Source organism: Temnothorax americanus, unplaced genomic scaffold (assembly GCF_048541705.1).
Source record: "Temnothorax americanus isolate GAGA-0224 unplaced genomic scaffold, ASM4854170v1 Scaffold5, whole genome shotgun sequence".
Taxonomy (NCBI): domain Eukaryota; kingdom Metazoa; phylum Arthropoda; class Insecta; order Hymenoptera; family Formicidae; genus Temnothorax; species Temnothorax americanus.
In genome coordinates, this window is record NW_027509657.1 from 329016 (window position 1) to 348444 (window position 19429).

At 35.6% G+C, this 19429-nt stretch overlaps 4 protein-coding genes across 10 annotated transcripts in view; 2 read left to right on the forward strand and 2 right to left on the reverse strand.

The window, feature by feature from the left end:
• Positions 1-7192, forward strand: part of LOC143904138 (uncharacterized) — a 213199-nt gene extending 206007 nt beyond the window's left edge. For 2 of the 3 annotated variants that reach the window (XR_013258856.1, XR_013258857.1), the window contains exon 4: positions 6242-7189. Coding sequence is in view for 1 of the 3 variants with exons in the window: in XM_077418487.1 (XP_077274613.1) it covers positions 6242-6286 (45 nt within the window). In the remaining 2 variants the exon portion in view is untranslated. Of the gene's footprint in view, positions 1-6241 lie in introns of all 3 variants that reach the window. The other variant, XM_077418487.1, reaches the window with a different exon arrangement.
• Positions 1189-6327, reverse strand: Dnaseii (deoxyribonuclease II). Of its 3 annotated transcripts, none has more exons than XM_077418481.1 (8): positions 6187-6327; positions 4683-5075; positions 3990-4167; positions 3469-3648; positions 2844-3168; positions 2339-2441; positions 2110-2248; positions 1189-1740 (listed from the first exon to the last, which is right to left on the reverse strand). In XM_077418481.1, the coding sequence occupies exons 2-8, from the start codon at positions 4775-4777 to the stop codon at positions 1615-1617; spliced, it is 1146 nt and encodes a 381-aa protein (XP_077274607.1). In that variant the 5' UTR covers positions 4778-5075; positions 6187-6327; the 3' UTR covers positions 1189-1614. The 3 variants fall into 3 exon arrangements, with proteins under 3 accessions (XP_077274607.1, XP_077274605.1, XP_077274606.1); XM_077418479.1 differs by having other exon boundaries at positions 2844-3177; XM_077418480.1 differs by having other exon boundaries at positions 2844-3177; positions 6191-6313.
• Positions 7193-7570: 378 nt separating the features above from the next.
• Positions 7571-15742, forward strand: Vav (Vav guanine nucleotide exchange factor). Of its 3 annotated transcripts, none has more exons than XM_077418473.1 (9): positions 7571-8186; positions 8794-9308; positions 9421-9489; positions 9748-9874; positions 11245-11607; positions 11851-12171; positions 12295-12699; positions 13151-13422; positions 13660-15742. In XM_077418473.1, exons 2-9 carry the CDS (start codon positions 8902-8904, stop codon positions 14015-14017), a joined length of 2322 nt encoding a protein of 773 aa, XP_077274599.1. In that variant the 5' UTR covers positions 7571-8186; positions 8794-8901; the 3' UTR covers positions 14018-15742. The 3 variants fall into 3 exon arrangements, with proteins under 3 accessions (XP_077274599.1, XP_077274598.1, XP_077274600.1); XM_077418472.1 differs by lacking the exon at positions 9748-9874 and adding an exon at positions 10702-10891 and having other exon boundaries at positions 7578-8186; XM_077418474.1 differs by lacking the exon at positions 7571-8186 and adding an exon at positions 10702-10891 and having other exon boundaries at positions 9240-9308.
• Positions 15743-15982: 240 nt separating this feature from the next.
• LOC143904136 (torsin-like protein) lies at positions 15983-19269 on the reverse strand. Its single transcript, XM_077418482.1, has 4 exons — positions 19149-19269; positions 17918-18309; positions 16868-17133; positions 15983-16787 (listed from the first exon to the last, which is right to left on the reverse strand). The coding sequence occupies exons 2-4, from the start codon at positions 18114-18116 to the stop codon at positions 16185-16187; spliced, it is 1068 nt and encodes a 355-aa protein (XP_077274608.1). The 5' UTR covers positions 18117-18309; positions 19149-19269; the 3' UTR covers positions 15983-16184.
• Between the last annotated feature and the right edge of the window lie 160 nt (positions 19270-19429).

The window sequence follows — 19429 nt, forward strand, 5'->3', positions numbered from 1 at the left end:
CTTCAATCTAAATTCTAAACAATCATCATTAATTTCAAAACTTTTTTTTTATTTAGAAGGATCAGAGGTAGGGTAGGGAAAAGAGCTTTCCAATCCTGCGTTTAAAGAAACTCGAATCAATAACTTTATTCGAATATTCTTTATAACGGAATTCGACAGCGCAACCGTAAATTTTCTGCGTCGATCGAATACATCTTATAACTTGGATCACCAGCACCATCATATGCAACAAGGATCGAGGGGCTGTACGGAGAGAGGAGACAGCGGAGCTTTCGGCTAAACTCGAAGGAAGTCGTAAAGCGCTTAGAGGTAAAAATCCATCTTGATGCTGCGGGATAAAGTCCGACCGATAACTTTAGACGGAAAAATTTCTGCCGATCGCAGGGATGAAACCCCGAAGTTGTCGGACGATAAGTAGCGGCTGGGCCGAAGTTTGCTCGATTTCCCACAGTTTTCATTAGTGAGCGAATCATATTTCACCCTCTTGCCCCTCGGCTGCGCTGTATCTCGCCTTCTTCTTCTCTCTCATTAACGGCCCGTCTCGGGCTACTCTACAATTTCCTCGACTAGACAATAAGTAGAGCTACGAAAAGAAAGAGGTATACGAGGCTACGAGAATGAGGAGAAGCGTCGCTCCCCCCCTTCCATTGCACTTGCCCCGCCGGCTTTTCATAAAATCCAATTTAAGAACTACTCTGACCTCCAACCCCCGTCGTTTTTCTTATTTTTTTAAAGTAGTGAAGAGCCGACAGGACATCTTTCTTCAAGATTGCAGTTAATGCATAATAGGAATAATGTGTAAAACGTAGGGAGCCATAAACACGTACAATGTACTTTTCTCTCTTTTTTTTCCAAGTATAAAACGCAACTTTTTGAAAACAAAGAGAACAGAATTTTTAGATTTGGTATTTATTTATTTACTAAAATAATTATAATAATAAACCACTTACAAAACTTTAACTATTTTTGTGTTATGCGCTTATATTAATTCAATCTAAAATTATTTTAAAAAATAAAAACGGAAATACTTTCTGTATACAAAAAACGATTATATTATTTTTTTCAGATAATTATAACAATATATATCGCATTTTAAAATAATTTTTTTAAAATAATGTTTTATTATATTAATTTTATTATTTTCGGCATACACATTTTATTAATATATCTTTTTGTTTTATGTCAACGATGTCAACTCTTTTATATTCCAAATCATGTATAGTAACGACGAGACCTCTCGTGTGAAATGTAATAATCCCGCATCGACAGTTTTCACGTCGTCGGTAACGTATTCCATCGAGAATCTGCCGATAAGATTTTGTGTGTGGGAATTAATAATATGCAAAATAACAATAACAAAATACAGCTTTATAAAATTGCATTTCTGCCAACTCAACTATACAGCTTGTTTTTTTGTAGAAAAATATTATTTCATATAATATATCGATTATAGCATTATTTCTACTGTTATTCCATTATTATTTAACGGACTATTTCTATAATTCATGAATTATACATTAATTTTTAATTACAATAAATATGCAATAAGAATAAAATTATTAGATCTTTCAATACCTATATACTATTCTCTGAGTCAAACTATTAGCAAATTTATTAAACTAAAACTGCCTTATATTGCTTAGGACATGGTTCCACGTCATTCACCGATTTTCGATAATTGTCCCAGACTTTACGATTATCAAAGCAGACAGTTCCACCGCCTCGTACGTATTGGGTATCCTAAAAGATAATGAAAAATCAAATTATACTTTTCTATTAAATTAGATGAGCCTTGAAGACATAAAAGAAATGTTGAAAGCTATAAACTAAATATATCTGTTATTTGAAAAAACATAATTAATTTAAATTAATTAATTCTTCAATTAAATAGAGAGAAGTGCCATCTTCGGTCAGGCTGAATCTTGGTAGCCTAATATAATTTATATTACCTACTTAATTGAAATTCATATCGATCCAATTTCATTTATTACTGCTTAATTCTTCTTTTTAACTCTCCATTTAATAAATTTTCCCCCTTATTAATTAATTTTATTAATTTTAGTTTACAACTTTCTTTTTTGCAAAATATTTCAAAAGATGCGCACTTACCGCTCGATTGATATCACCAATGCAGACCCAAGTTCGGTTAGCTTTACCTTCAACAGCCACCGCCCACTTGGAGTGATCGTGGCTACTCTTAAAATCGATATCAACCGGCTTCAAATGAATGGACATGATGTTGTACACTCTATAAAAACAAAAAAATTTAATCGAATGAGATATGAGTTTAATTAAAATCTACTAAACAATCAAAACGGAAAAAAATGTGATATATTACTTCACTTGTGCGCAATCCGATGGTAATCTACCTCGTCCGTTCAACCACGTTTCGGCAAATAAATCGGTTTTTAGTGTCGGCGCAACAAACTCGTCATATAAATCTTTAGATTAACATATTAAAGAATACATTAATTATTTACAAGATTTTGTAAAAAAATATATATATATTAATTATATATAAGAAAAAAAAGATATTTATTCCACTCGTAGAATTAATTCTAATCGTAAAATAAATAATTAAAATTAAAAGTAGAAGTTCTTAAAATTTAGCAGATATCCAGATGCAATATTTCAAAGATATTGCTTATTAGGGTATCTTATAATACAATATCAAAAATGTATATCTTGCTAAATATGTAAAAGATATGTAAGACTTATAAAAAAACATGCTCAATGAAAATTACGTATATTAAGAATAGGCAAAATATTTTGAGTCTCATTTTAAAGATATCGCTCTAAATTATTTTACGCAATATCGAAATACAGAAAAGTGCCAGGGATACCTTTCTGCCACTTGTCGCTCTTGGCAAATGATACGAATTGGACGCCGTCAGATGATTTTAACAATGTTTTGCTGGTAAAGGGTGCTTTTCTGATACGCTTCTGATTAGCCGCGTCCGTCAGCACCGGAAACGCTGCTGCGAACTTGACTGGGATGCTTCTCCTATATACTGTTATTTGATTGTACATCAACTGTTGACCGATCGAATCGAATTGATCGCCATCCACGGAGATGCATAGAAAACTCTGTCCGTAATGCATGCCGGATGTCGGATAATCATATTCAGACCGGTTTCCCGGAGTCGAATTTTTGGTCACGTTTTGTCTCTGAAAAAACTTTAGTTTATCCATTAAAATCCATTTAAAGATATCTTTAGATGTCATAATAGTAATGAACCATTCGGGTAAAAAGTACTATTTTCAATTATTAAATTAATGATTGCAACGAAAATGTTAAAGAAAAAAGACGACATTAATTTTGTTTTGTAACGGATGATCGTTATCTGGTTTATTTATCTGACGATTTTGCTGATAATAAAATTATCCAATTATCGAACGTTTATGGAAAAAACTGAGTAATGAAAAGGAATTATCGATATTCATTATACTCAAAACGCTTATACGTACCCGTCTTGTATCGTTACCGTTGTTGGGTACAGGTGGATAATTCGGAACACTGTGAATTAACCAGAAACCTTGCTTTTCGTTCGCCATCACAACACCTTTCGTATGACCGTTTTTTCCATTGATAGGTCTGTTAGGCGGGTCGTCATTGTACAAGATCCAAAAAGCTTTCGACGCCACTGACTAAACGCATGCAATTACATAAATAAATATTACGTGCACACTTTGAAGAATAATATAATTTAAAAAATTATATTCCGAAAAATATTAGAAGTTTTACATTTTTATAATATCCGAGAAGAAAAATTCTCCGAAATATGAACTGTAACGAATTGAAAATTAAATCAAATAAAATATTATTATCAATTTATAATTTAGATTGATTTAATAGAAAAAGTTAAATTTTGTTATTTATTACGCAGCAGTGAAACTGACAGTTGGCGCCAGCGTAAATAATTTATGTGCTAAACACGCCTGAATAATTAAACAAATACACGTTCACATTACAGTTTATTCGCTCTTACGTCATCGTATAAAGGTGCTAAGGTATTTCCCGGTATAGAATTATTCGCGCTGATTTTTCTCGTGGATAACTGCCAACCTTTATCGACAGTATTGCTGGTTATATATAAATACGCTAATCCACGTCTAACCACAGGATTGCTGCTTTCCGATACCTTCGGCAACTTGTAAAGTACATACCTGAAATTGCATTGCAGTAATTTATCGATAAGTTATCGCGATAGCGGAAACACGATATAATTGCACGCTCAATATGCAACATTGATAACATTAATAAGACTGGCGAGGAAACATTACAAAATAACGTTCGTTATAAGCTCGTTAAAAAATAACGATTGTTCACGTTTGCTGAAATACATAAGTACTCAATTTTTCTAGTAAAGATTTAAAGATTTGTAAATGAATAGAATTAATTAAAATTTAATTATTAAATTAAATAAATAATTAAATTAAATTAAATTAAATAATTGTAAGTATTATAACTTGTATTATAATGAACATAAATTGCATACATATTAAATTCTTTATATTATTTTATTTATTTGTAGATCTAAAACGCCTTTTTCTTATAAATTGTAATGACTTAAGACAACGTCGACCTTGTTTTTAAAAAAATTCTAAAATCTGTGAAAGTTATCACAATTTGTGACCAGCAGCGAAAACATAAGCATACATAACATGTTCAAAGCACTCACCAATCGACGACTCGATTGTTCTCATCTTTACACCGAGGATTTGCGGCATCACACACAAATAACAAAATGCTTAGGAACAATAGTGAAAACATCATTAAGTTATGTTATCCAAACTTGACGAAAATGCATAGCGATCACGAACACACTAGATCACGATCTGCTGCTCTGAATTAGCAAACATTTATGATATATAATAGCGTTAATAAAAATGCATCTACAAACACATATACTTCTACTGTCCTTGTATCAGTTGTATCGCCATGCCCATACTATACGGTTACGTCATAACAACAAACTACAAAGCGAAAGCTGGAGTCGCGCCGACAAATAGTTCGGTCTGCATTATATCCGGCCCATTGAAGCGAACGTCGCACATTTCAGTCGGATCACTTTCTGGAACACATATACGAACTTATATGTAAATTTGCAGCTATAATAACATTGGCATTTGCCGTGAAAATAATGTCCTTTTTGTAATCGTTATCATATTATTAGCATTCCAAATATTTTGCACAACGATAAAAAGTTACATAAGACATATATATATAATATATATGTACAGAGTACTTAGGATGTAATAAGCTGCTTGCTGTTTCTTGTCAAAAGTAATTTGTCTGCAATAAAAATCTGGAAGTTGCAAAAAGAATTGCAAAGAAATATAGTGTTCAGTTAAATTTGATGAAAATTTTCCACTTCTTCACAAAAGAAGCGTTATACATTTTGATTACTAAATCCGCTTAATTGTTACATAATATCCGTATAGCGCGAAAGATAATAGTCTATATTTTAATTTCGACTATTTTTAGTAAAATAATATTTTTAGTTCATAAAATAATTATTTATTTTATATTTCTAAATTTCTATATTATGTAATAAATATTTCATTAAAAAATTTTAAATATTAAAAATTTTGATAAATTGAAAAAGAGCGATTTTTTTTATTAATATTTTATTATCAATAAAAATAGATTCTTTATATAAATTTACAACTTGAAATTTCCCAAAATTTATTTTTCTCTATTTATTTTATGATATATTTTTACAGGTTGATATATACGTATATCTTAAATCTAATACGTAAAAAGTTTATTTGGATTAATGGAAAAATATGTGATCTATTTATTCCTTGAGTTTATAATATTAAATTAATTCTTCTATGTCACTTAATCCAACAAAAAATTTTTGACGCTCGGTATATTAAAAATTATGTCGTTTTTCAAACTAAAATGCTAAATTAACTTAAGCGTTTTGAAAGGAAATATATCACAGTATAATACTGAGAATTATTTGAAGAGAACAAAGCGATACCGCCGCCTCCACACGTAGATAACGTCAGAGCGATGCCGCGCAGTGCTCACACTGCGCAGTGCGCACCGCCTCTGCACGCGATCTGCGCCTATCTTCACGCGATGACCTTTGATAGTGCAGCAGCGCCGCGTGAGAATTTTATTAATAATATCGAAATGAGAGACGCGTGCGTCTAATAATAAGAAAACATGTTTACCTACAGTCTTTCCCACGATCTGCTTCTTCGACTGATGATATTAATACCGTTGCAGGACAGAGTATCTTCGCCGCAACGATATGAATGCGACGAGGACTGACGCGAGGGCCAAGGACTTCGTCAAGACACCCAAGACTGCCCGAGAGACGCGAAAGCACAAGAAAGAAAAGTGACCGCTGATGACGTCACACGGTCCCTTCCACGCGCACAATGCATCCAGACGATATGCATTATTCCTGCAATAGAACACTAGATCTTTATTGCGAGAAATAGGAATAATGCGCGTGATAATTTTAAGATTATTTCAATCATTAATACAATAATCTTAAAATTATGTATACAAATCGTATCAAAAGTCAGGCACCACGTATATATGTGTATTGTGTGTCATGTGTATATGTAGACTTATTTAATTATTAAAAATAATAGAAATAACGTATGCATTAATTGGCTATTACTATTATATTTGTTCTTCAGAATTGAATCACGAAGAGACACGAGTTCTAATATAAAGAAATAAAACGTGAGAATTTTAAACATCAAGAAATTGTTGATTTACATTATGCATTTATTACACGCATTTTATAATGTTTTACTTGCATCTGTCTTTGTGCGAATATACTTGTATTACTTGTATAATATAAACTGGTTTATATATTTCTGGTTTATTAATTAATATTCTAGTTTATTATTTATTCAGGAACAGGTGGTATATTGATCGTGTTTATTTATGCTCATTGCATTCTTTGAATTATAAAATATAATTTCAATATCTAGCACACACACACACACACACACACACACACACACACACACACACACACACATATAACTATATATATTTAATAAATAATAATAAATAAGATAATAAATGTGGAAGCACCCGCACTTAAAATTGTTTTTGGTTTTGAACGTCTAGCGCGAGCCCGCAAGATCGATCCAAGAAATTCGAGTAATCGATTGTACTGCTACCTCAAGCGACTTTTAAATAAAATATCTACTTTCGCTCAAACTTTTAACTTTAATCGGTGATTAACTTATCTTATAAAGTAATATCCTGCATTATTTTGTTGACATGAGAGAGAATGATTTTTTTTTTTTTGTTATTTAGTATATATGGAGAAAAAAGGATTAGATAACGAATTAAATTAAAGCAGATGTTTCCTTATCGCTTGAAATCTTTAATAACTCATCATGCATGAACAAAAGTATACAATTAATATTTAAAACACACGAAATTAATTTGATATATTTAAATTTCACAGAGAAATACTAAAAAAAAAAATCTCAGAAAAAGATTTAAAAATATGACGTACAATGTATGAACATTATTGAAATTTTGCTAAAAATATATATTTTTTTATTCTGCTTCAAAGCTCTTCGATTTTCGAGCGAAAATTCGCCGTGACGAAACTGAAAAGATCCACATCCGGTCGCACATCCGAGACATCCGCCGGTATGTACACGCGCGGCGCGAGGCTCCCGAGCGCTTGCGGCCGGCCCTGTGGGGGATATCCGTCGGTCGGTCGGTGTGCGGTGTCTGTCCTGTCGGTCCGCCGCGGTCCGCGGTCAGTCAATTCGTGCGGCGGTGTATGGCGGACGCGCGAGTTCGCCGTGCGGAGGCAACGCGGTGCCGAACGTCACGAGAGGATCGAGGATCCGCGGGGATCACGAGATTGACCGAGCGACGCGTGGCGTGCAGCACGAGGCTTAGGCTACGCGCGCGACGCGAGTGACTCGTCTCTTCTCTTCTTGCTCTTCTGTGAGTTCTGTGCACTGTGCACCGTCCGCCGCCTTTCCTCAGTCCTCTCGTCTTCTCTGCTCGCTGCTCGCGTCCGTGTGTACGTGGTCCTTCCCCCTTCTCGCAGGAGAGGAGACGCCGTGATAGCCGATGGCACCGTCCGCGGTACGAGTCCACCGAGTCCACGCGAGCGTCGTTGGGTCCGTCGATGACTTCCGTCCCGGTGTCCCGAGAGATGATGCTCGGCTTGGAATTGTCGGTCAGTCCACTCTCGCGATAGAGGAGATCGAGAGGCGATAAGAATCACGCACACGCGATTTAATCTCACAAATTGGTCTCTCCAACAGCGTGTTTTGTAGGAAGATTCTTTTGCTCGCTAACGTTTCGTCATGACGTAAAATGCCGATTTTTATAATAAAGATAAAGCCCTGAGTATTGGCACGTGTTTTTCCTCAAGAAGAGTTATACTATCTAATACTACGTACTACGAATATATATTATCCAGCATAGAATATACTTTATTAACATCTTAATTATTGTAGTAACAAAGAGCAGACATATGTGTGTAAAAGAATATTTCTCTCATTTATCTTTTATTATTCCTATACTAGAACATTCAATATAACTCAATATGATGTTTGCATTAGTATTTATCTTGAATTTTATGAAAGAGTATCACAAATTAGGAATTGTGAAAATCTCATGCTATTACTTAAATAATCTAAATTTATTTAAGTTTCTCAGTATCCTCTTATTTTTTTTTTTTTTTAATAATTTTTTGCCACAATAAATACTAAAAGATTTTTCTGTGTTCTTTTTATAATAATTATACCTACTTATATTTATAATAGTTTTGTATTTAACAGGTAGCAGCTTGACGAATGGAACCTTGGAGAATCTAATGCGTGAAGTATTTGCAAAATTATAAATGTGCCTTCAATGCTCTAACCATTGAAAGAAGAAGAAGTATCAAAATGAATAGGGCAGAGAGCGAGGATGCTGGTAAGGGCTGGCACGAGTGTGCCAGTTGGTTGACCAGATGTGGTGCGTTACGAGCGGATCACAAAGCCAACTGGCCACAGGCAACTGCGTTCGACTTGGCCTATACATTACGGGACGGTGTGTTGCTGTGTAATCTACTGAACATTGTGGATCCTGGGTGCATAGACATGAAGGATGTGAATCAGAAGCCTCAGATGGCACAGTTCCTGTGTCTGCGTAATATAAAAGTGTTCTTATCGGTGTGCTCGAGTGTCTTCGGCCTTTCCGACTCGGAGCTCTTCGAACCGTTTATGCTGTTCGACCTTTCTAACTTCCATCGCGTCCTCTGCACACTCTCCGCTTTGTCCAATTGTCCAAGACTGAGGCGAAAGGGTATACTGTGAGTAACTTTCGATTTTTGTATTTTTCATTACATTAGAATTTGCCATAATTATAAGATAAATAGATTAATAATTATGAAATAATTAAGAAATCTATTTTATTTGTTACAGTGGATTCTCTGTTGGCCATGGAAGATCACAAGAGGACATTTATAAGGATTTGCAAAGTGCTGGCGCAGGGTAAGAACCTATTGCTAAGATAATAGTTACATTTTGAGTTTATTAAATATTGAAGTCCAAAAGCACTGTATCTTGATTCTAAAAGATTAAGGTTTGTCTCTTTTAAAATGAAACTTCCATTTTCTATTGTCACGTTATACAGACACGTGTATATCTTCTTAAATAAATAACTTTTAAATAACGATTAATGAAAAGAAATAATTGTATTGTTCTTCAAAAATAACATCAGAGACTTTAGTAATTTTTATATTGGTTTAGCGCCACACATGGATTGGTGGCGTTTACCATAAAAACTAGAGCTGCAGACGTAGATGAGTCTCGGGTTTATCAGGAATTGCTCTGCTTCTCGAGCAATTCTCAACGTAACTGGCCTTCCGTGGAGAAGGTATACGTCATTTTATGACTTAACAATCTTGAAAACATTTTGCTGAAAGAATACCAGCCATCATTGTATCCTTCTTTCGCAAATGCAGTCTATGCCTCTTCAATCTATAAATAGTAAACGATCCAAAGCATGAATCGAAACGTTCTTGTGTACACAAACAAAATGTTATGCTGTGATTTAAAACCTATTGCTCGGAAAAAATTTCATTTTGATTCAAACAGCTTCGTTTTCGTGAATGTAGAAATCTTTCTGATACTTTCTTACGTCAAATTTTTGTCTCGACTTATACCGCAAAATTATTTAAACATAAGTATAAGTTACATTTATTGTACGAAAGATTATTTCTTTTAATATTGAAAGTTTTTATTGTGCATGATACATTTTATACAGATATGTATATATTTCTGTGTGGAAGAGGCTCTATTTCATAATATTTTATATGCTTTATAAAGCATAAATATTTGCTCGTAATATTTTTCAAAATATGTATGTATAACTGATCTATATATACGTGCATATTGTGTATTATTTAAAAAAATTACATGTACCTATACATAAAATTATATATATACTGTCTACATTATATATAATATATATTAAATTTACATGTTGATGCATAAATTATATATACTGTCTACACGATACAATGGTGGTACTGTTTCGCTCTTCATGCTGAAGATTGTACATATTGAACGCAGTTATCATAAGTGGCAGACCTTATAATTGTGCTATATTATAATTTTAATTTTTGCCGAGAACTTAGCAATTCCCGTCAGTATGCATGTCATAGTGCATGGCCGCGTTTTTTTCGTGTTTTTATGCTAAAGCCGCGAAGATGAGGGTCGCCGCAGGAGGTTTAGGAGACGGGAGGGTGACGAGACGGGCGGCGGGAGGGATAATGAGGATCAAGTCGGCGAGGAAGACGGGTATGGAGCTTTTTGCAGCCACGCGCAAAGCGAGGAGATCTACCAGGACCTCTGTAGTCTGCATTTACCACCTCCTCCGTCAGTTGCGCAGGTTATCATTTTTTTTCCCTTATTTCTATTCAGTTAACAACTTTTTATACTATTGTATAAGATGTTGCCAAACCTTCCCTTTTTTCTTCGGCCATTATTTGAAAAACTTGAAGAAGAAGCAGCTAGTCAGAGAGACCGTCTGCTAAAATGCAGAAAGACTGCATGAATGTACTAAATGTTTAATCTCATTATTGAGAATATAGGAAAATCGAGTGAATTCTTATTTATTATATTAGCGCATTTACGTACAATTAATTTTGTTATTCACCATGCGCTACGCTTTACACCTTGCATACTACTTTGTAATTCGCACAAAAAACGCTTCTCTTTATCGAGATAATCTTCGTGTAACAGAGTAGTGCCATTTCTGGAGGTGAGAAGAGAGATTACGTTATCCAGGAGCTCGTGGAGACCGAGCGAAACTACACGGAAGTTCTCGGTAGCCTACTTAGACACTTCGCCCGACCGCTATCGTCGTTACTCCGGCATGAAGATTGCGCCCGCATCTTCTTCGGTATCAAGGAGCTCGCGGAAATCCACGTAGGCTTTCACAGTCAACTACGCAAGGCGCGAAACGGCGCCGCGCTTGCCCAAGTCTTCCTGGACTGGCGGGAGAAGTTCCTCATTTACGGCGATTACTGCGCAAATCTCACCGTAGCACAAAATACTCTGCAGGAAGTCTGCGCGCGTAACGAAGTAGCCAATCAAGAAGTTATCGTAAGTTTTACAGTGCAAATCGTAAAACTAAATTACAAAAAAAAAATGAAAGTTTTATATTTTACATTCAGACTTTTTAGATTTAAAATTAAAGAAATCAATACTTCGCCAAATTTATTTAATATTCCGATGTATAATATCAGAAATATAATATCTAGAAATACCTGTAAAATCGTATAAAATCACTAATTCATAAAACAGAGTAATATATTTGAACTGTTTTAACATTGATACTTATTACAGAGGTGCCAACAAGAAGCTAACAATGGTAAATTTAAGCTGCGCGATATACTGTCTGTGCCGATGCAAAGGGTGCTCAAGTATCACTTGCTATTGGATAAGTTGGTGGAGGAAACTCCTCGCGAGTGGGTAGAGGACTGTCATGCGTTGGCCAAGGCGAGGGAAGTGATGGTCGATGTCGCTCAGTATATAAACGAAGTGAAACGCGATTCCGACACGCTTGATATCATCAAAGACATCCAAGCATCGATAATCGACTGGGATGTGCCTGAGGATGCGCAACTGAAGGATTTCGGCCGATTACTTCGTGACGGCGAGCTCAAGGTTTGCTTAATATCTTCTTGAACAAAAATAGATACGTTCAGTTATTTCCAATAAGACGTTGCAATGGAATATAAAGTTAGCTCAGTACGATTGAACCGTATGACTAATTCAGTTTTTCTGCAGGTAAAAGCTCATGGCGACCAGCGAATAAAGGCCCGTTATGCATTCGTGTTCGAACAAGTGGTACTGATTTGCAAAGCTGGCAGAGGAGATCAATATTGTTATCGAGAAACTCTACGATTAGACGACTATAGACTGGAGGACCACATAGGACGGCGAACTTTGGGCAGAGATTCACGTTGGTCCTACCAGTGGTTACTTGTACATAAGCAGGCGTACACGGCATACACTTTATATGCGAGAACGGAGGAGCAAAAGCAGATCTGGATAAAGGCGTTGCAGGATGCAATGGATAATGTTAATCCTGCAGCCTGTCGGAATACCAATCATAAATTCAAGTTGACAACGTTCGACACACCTAAGAGCTGTCAACGATGTGGAAAATTTCTTAAAGGCCGCATATTCCAGGTAAATGATTTAGCTCGCAAAATGTTTAATTATTTGCATTATCAGTCGCTTATAGCTATACGAAAAATAGATAATCTAATCTTTAGTGGACACAATTTATACCAAAAGTGCCAATTTTATAATTTTTTTTCAAAAGTGCCAATTGTTTAAAAATTGGATTACGTAAATCTTGGAGAATAAAACTAATAAAATTCATAATAAAATCCTAATAAAACTCTAATAAAAATTCACCGAGAACTTGTTGAATCGTGTAATTTTCAAGATTCAAACGAAAGTATGAGAGAGAGAGAGAAAGAATTAAAGTAATTTAAATCTATAAAAATGAGAAATGTAAAAATCGATGATATGAGAAATTAGCATTTCCAAAATTTGCCATTCTGTTTCTTGATCTTTCTCAGAGAATCAGAAAATCCAATTCACAAACTTTTTAATCGAGTATCGTATCACGTAGGGCTATAAATGCGAGGTATGTCGCCTTGCCGTGCACAAGCAGTGCATCGCGCACTCGGGTCGCTGTATGCCCACGCCGCCGTCGCCGACACCGCCACCGCCGCTACCGTGCGAACGTGCACTCACCATGAAGCTGTGGTTCGTTGGGGAGATGGGCAGAGATGCAGCTTCCAATAAACTGGAATCTCGTGAAGATGGCACCTACATGCTGCGCGTCCGTCCGGCTGGACAACCGCGTCTTAAACATGAAACCAATTACGCTCTTAGTATCAAGTAAGCTTGCACGCGCGACAAAAAATCCTTTTATTTTAGAATAATTCTATTTAATTTTATCTTTTCCGTTTCCATATTATTTTGAAGAAAACATATTTAGATCATTTATATATATTCTATTATGTCGATAAATTTTTAATATTTAAAGTTAAACATTCTTCTATTTATTCTATTTATCTATTGGAATTTCTTAAAGCCTTTCATTGGATACTGATAAGACCATATTATATCTTTTAGAGCGGAAGGAGCAGTCAAGCATATTCGAGTGTTCAAACGCGATGTGGACGGCGCGGATCTGTACTATCTTAGCGAGTCTCGGTTTTTCAAGAGTGTCGTTGAGTTGGTCGAGTACTACGAACGAGCGTCGCTTTCGGAGAACTTCGAGAAACTGGACCAGCGTCTATTATGGCCGTACCGGCGTGTCCTGGCCAAGGCGCTATTCGACTTCCGCGGCTGCGAACGCAATCAACTGAGCCTACGACGTGGTTGTCGAGTCGTGGTGCTGAGCAAGGAAGGTGATGCCAAAGGATGGTGGAAGGGTAAAATAGGCGATCAAGTAGGATTCTTTCCAAAAGAATATGTGGAGGAGGAATAGGATTATTAAAAACGGACCGTTATTATATCGTTGCATATAATATATTGGATTCTCAAGTTTTCGGTTAGACGTTTTTTTATCATTGATTACTATATATTGTGACAAAACAATGAGATTCTTTTATGAAACTGCATACTTGTAAATATAAATTTTCAAGTTTTTAATGAATTGGTGAAAATTTGTGAGATATTTTTATAGGAGATACGTATAATATTATTTGAGATCCCTACATACACAGATATGACATTTGTTACATAAATTTTACACTTAGGAGGAGATATTTTAATCTTCTGTGTGATAACGTAAGATCTATTAACCTCACGGCACGAAGAATGTTGTATATAACCGAAGGTGAAATGTAAAAAATAAGATTTTACAATACATAAACTTCTAATTTTTTTTAATTATAGAACCGACATCTTATATGCAACGACTTAATATTTGTTGACCTCTCAATGGCCGATAAACGCCATGGTAATCATCTTACGGTGCAATTATAATAACTCTATCGACGCATACCTCAGTAGGGAAGAATAAGAAGACGAGTTTATATTCACGAGGCATTTTTGCGTTGTATAAAAAAAAGTAGGTAAATGTATGCACAGTTTGCGCGTCGCATGCGTAATTTTGACGCTACTGTTCTTTTGTGTTTAACGAGATAAAAACGCGTCACATCGATGTGTGCATGGCGCTACACTTAGGCCGGTATTCATATATAGTCGGTTCTTATCTTTCAAGACCGTCTTAAGTAATGTCTTAAGATGCTCTGTGATTGGTTTATAACACCTTAAGATTGTACTTAAGATATCTTAATATAAGATCGGTCTCGATTATGAATACCAGACTTAGAAAAATATTTTTAGCCACGTGTATAGAATTATAAAGATAATTGCGTATATATATTTTTTACTGCGACGCGGCATTCCTGATAATCGTTAGGCGATATCATAAAGACTAAAGTTGTTTGTCTGAAAGTGCGAATTTAGAAAAATATGTGCACATACAAAATGTTCCTGAAAAGAACGGGAGCTTCATTGTTTTCTTTGAGAATAAAATTTTTCTTAAAGAAAATTAAAAGAAGAGAAAAATCATACCAAAGAATTGAAACTAATATTTTTTACTTCAACTTTAACGAAATGTGAATTTTTCGCCTAAAAGATATGCTTCCGATTCCCTTTTTTCTATGAGCATACTATATGTGTGGTGGTCTATATCTCTCTTGTCAACAACTTTCTTCTTTATGATTAAATTTCAGAGTCAATTGCCAGAAATTAATTGTACATAATCCTACTCGTACAATTAATAAAAGATATTTCTAGTTATATTTAAATTGCGAACAAATAAGTACACAAATTGTATACAGGGTGTTTGGTAATTGGAGAACAAAGAGAGCAATTTCTCATTAAGATCAAGTCAAGAATAAGATCATTAAGTCTGAGATCATATTATTTGTATAAATTATATTCGTGTTTCACGTGTTAATTATATCTCAAGAAATTATTCATTTTGCAAGCGCGTTCAATTTTACGATTCTTGAAGATATCTCATACTTTTCTATTAATTATCGGTGTCTATTGACTTTTATAATATCATGTATTTAGATAAAATATAATTGTATATAAATTTCTATGATCTGATTGTTGCTTGGAGTTACAAGTCCACGAGAGAAAAGCTGCCTAAAAATTTTAATTTATTATAAGCTCAATTAGTGCAAATCAAATGTCTAGATGGGAAAAATAGTAATATTTAGGTACTAGTTTATAAGTCTAGGAGAGAAATACACTAAATCTTATTAACGGCTTGTAAAATTTGCTTGATATATCGTTATTCCAAGTAACAAAATTAATTAATTATAGAAAATGTATTCGAGAAATTGAGAAATTATTCCTCTTTCTTATAGTTATATTACTTCTAGTTATATTACTGGTTATCAAATAACTATATAGATGCAAAAAAATATATATATATAATAAATAGATATATATATTTTAATGTAAGTATAAAAAATTAATTTTACTATTTTTTTAATTGTTAGACATATTTTTCTGAGTGTGCCAATAAGAAATTCTATCAAATAAAGGGTCTTATCGAGATGTTATACAAATGCTTATACGATAGTGTCTCAATATTTTTACTTTTATTAACAATTCGAGTGTTTCAAATTATCTCAATCACTCTTAATAGTTTTGGTCTCCGATCGTTTACGATACACAATCGCGGCAACTTTCTGTTCTATCCTCTTACAGCCGGCCATCGAGTACAGATTATGCGGCTCGGGGCCAAAGGTCAGGTGCGATAGCGCCTCCTCTATCTCATCATCCTTTGGATTGACCCCTCGCTCGGTGAAAGCTCTTGCCAAGCATTTTCTAACGTGCACCTCCTCAAGAGGTAGAAAAGGCACATAATGATCGATCACACTGGTCTGTATAGTGTCGCTGTGATAGAAACCACCCTTCTCACTGAACGCTCCGTCGGCTATCAATTTCTCGAAATCCTGCAATTGCGTGTCCTCCCGATTGTTGCCCCTTTCCCACAGGTTCGTGAGATGCTGCACTATCTGTGCGCTGCCGGTATTCGAGAGAAATATAAAAATAGCTTTGTTCTGGTACATGGATTCTCCTGTCTTGGTGGATTTGCGATAGCTGTTGTAGTCGAGAAAGGGAACCAGCATGTTCAGCAGGCCCTCCGGCATTTTGTCCACCTCGTCGAATACATACATCGACCTCTCGCACTCTTGCAGGCCGTTGGAGATAATTTTATACAAAACTTCCTAGAAAAAGAAGTTGTCTATTACATTTTTATTTTCTTTTAGTATATTATATACAATAAATTATATATATTTGAACGTACCTTGTACTCATCTACTTTTCGTTCTAGAGGAAAATCATTGCGGCCGTTGAAAAAGTGGAAATACTTGCTCTCCATACCGTTTTTATAAAAAGCTCTCGCAATCATCTGCACCACGAAGTTCTTGCCAGTTCCTGGCGTACCATGAAAACTCATTACCAATGCCTTGGGCGAATTGTGAGTTTCCCAGTGGCCCCGCAGTGCATTTATGATTGTTTCACGAGCAATTTGTTGTCCGTATAACTTAGCGGTAAGCATGTATTCTAATCCTATAATTCCAATAATTCTTTTATTATATATAGGCTACGGTCAACGTGGCGCTACAAATGCTTCGAAACATTCCTCTTCTCTTTTCTTTCAATGAAGAAAGAAGGAGAAGAAGAACGCTCCAAAGCATTCGTAGCGTCACGTTGACCATAGCCATAGTCCTTCTATTTTTATCATAGGCTACGGTCAACGTGACGCTACAAATGCTTCGAAGCATTCCTCTTCTCTTTTCTTTCAATGAAGAAAGAAAGCGAAGAAGAACGCTCCAAAGCATTTGTAGCGTCACGTTGACCGTAGCCTTAATATCGTATAGGGAATACATAAAAATATTAAGTCTTACAGACAATACGATTAAATTCCTTGCAGAATTTCAAAATTAATTTCTTATTTTTCATTAAATAAAGAAATTTATTTAGTAAAAAATATGCTATTCTTATTATTGAAAAATACAAAGATACTAATCACTCAAAGCTAGATCTCTATAAAAAAAAACATTTGTTAATTAGCAAATAGAAAGGTTCCTTCTTAATATACAAGTACAATATACCACAAATAGATAATTAAATATAAATTCTAATGACCATCGACAATCGTACGACAGGTTATTAAAGAAATTTAATGACAGGAAATCTCAAAAAGAAATCAAATTAGTTTTAATAAAAATAATAAATCCACCAGACACACACGAGTCTTTCATCGGATTGAAAAGGCGTCTTCGATTCGATTTAATGGAGATACGAGAATCTAAGCTTCCTTTTCTTCGGAAGAAAAATTATTCGCACTCACTGTCTAAGTCAGGATGGATGTACTCGTCCGTGCAGCATTCCTGATACCGGCATTTGTACTTGTCGTACGCGAAATAACCTAAACCACTTAAACCACTTAACGCACCGACCACACCGAGCGTTATGAGTTCGCACTGTGCGGACGCGAGGAACGTAGAAATAAGTAGCAAAGGCACCAGAACGCGATCGGCGAGATTCATGTTTGGCTGTCGGGGTACTTTCTCGCTTTCTTCTCCACCTTTGTTTCCCTTCACAAGTAAACATCGCTCACAATGCTCGCATCAGGTTCACATGACGGATTCTCGATGGTGATGGTATGCCGCGCCGTGTTGCGTCTTGCGTCACGAGCCAACGTCGCTCTTCCGGCTCTTCGCTCCATCGCGGATCTGTCACCTGAAAAAACGTGCGTAAGCAAATGCGTGAGGGTGCCATTACATGGAGCGCGGAAACGCGGAAACGCGGAAGCGCGGAACAGAATAGTAACTAGATTCCGCGTTTCCGCGAGTTGAGTCCCGCACGTTTGAACGGAAAAGCGGAATCCGCTATTATCGTGTATGTATGTATGGCTGCGTTTCGATATTCACTGCCAGTACTTAACGCAGCCTATGTATGTACCCTGGCTTGCATATAAGATATACTTCATAATAACCATCAACATGATGTTTGGATCTATAATATTATACTGCCACTTTTATTAAATAATAAAGTAATCGAAGAGTATGTGTAAAAGCTTTTTTTTTCAATGTGATTAAACAGCTCCGAAATTTGATGGAGTATACTGTATCCGCGTTGACAACGGATTTTGACGCGTTCGTTCCGCGAGTTTGTTTCTCCTTATATTACATGGAGCACAATTTGCGCGGAAAAGCGGAACAGTATAGTGACAAATAGACATTTGTATTCATTTCTTAAAATTGTGTTCACTTAATTCATTGCAATTTTTATTAATATGCTTATCTTTTCAGCTTATCTATTGAATACAAGCATTTTAATCAATAAATACTGTTAAAAATTAATATTTTATAATTCTCCGTTCCGCTTTTCCGCTCAAAATATGCTCCATGTAATATTAAGGCATTCAAAACAGACGGAACGGATCGACGGAAATCTAGTAAATTTTGTCTTCCGCGCTTCCGCGTTTCCGCGTTTCCGCGCTCCATGTAATGGCACCCTGAGCGTGACCGCATCCGTCGTGGTCCGTTGTGGCGCGAATCGAAACGCGAGGTAAGTACAATTCGACCATTGATGACGAAAAAGGCCGGGATGGCCTCTCTCAGGTTTCTCTCTGGCGGAGGGCGGAGGTCACTCAAACGAGAACCGGCTTATACCGTTATTTGTTTTCATCGTGTTCGATTACTTACACTTGGATTGTATCCCATGAAGCGACCGCGCACCACCTCGGAGCCCCTGGGACTTCAATTCTTGCCGTCAGACACGAAATCGTTTTGTATAATATAAATTGAGGGAAAGAGAACAAGAATATTTCGCATTTTTTAACTAAATTAACGACTAA

Excerpts from the sequence above, each read along its gene's own strand:
- Dnaseii (XM_077418479.1), bottom strand. The coding sequence starts at position 4,777 with ATGATGTTTTCACTATTGTTCCTAAGCATTTTGTTATTTGTGTGTGAT. Across the intron at positions 3,649-3,989 it reads TAGCACCTTTATACGATGAC|TCAGTGGCGTCGAAAGCTTT; the intron begins GTAAGAGCGAAT and ends GCATGCGTTTAG. Across the intron at positions 2,249-2,338 it reads TCGGATTGCGCACAAGTGAA|AGTGTACAACATCATGTCCA; the intron begins GTAATATATCAC and ends TTGTTTTTATAG.
- Vav (XM_077418472.1), top strand. The coding sequence starts at position 8,902 with ATGAATAGGGCAGAGAGCGAGGATGCTGGTAAGGGCTGGCACGAGTGT. Across the intron at positions 10,892-11,244 it reads CTCCTCCGTCAGTTGCGCAG|AGTAGTGCCATTTCTGGAGG; the intron begins GTTATCATTTTT and ends TTCGTGTAACAG. Across the intron at positions 12,172-12,294 it reads TTCGTGACGGCGAGCTCAAG|GTAAAAGCTCATGGCGACCA; the intron begins GTTTGCTTAATA and ends GTTTTTCTGCAG.
- LOC143904136 (XM_077418482.1), bottom strand. The coding sequence starts at position 18,116 with ATGAATCTCGCCGATCGCGTTCTGGTGCCTTTGCTACTTATTTCTACG. Across the intron at positions 17,134-17,917 it reads CATCCATCCTGACTTAGACA|GATTAGAATACATGCTTACC; the intron begins GTGAGTGCGAAT and ends TTGGAATTATAG. Across the intron at positions 16,788-16,867 it reads GAAAAGTAGATGAGTACAAG|GAAGTTTTGTATAAAATTAT; the intron begins GTACGTTCAAAT and ends TTCTTTTTCTAG.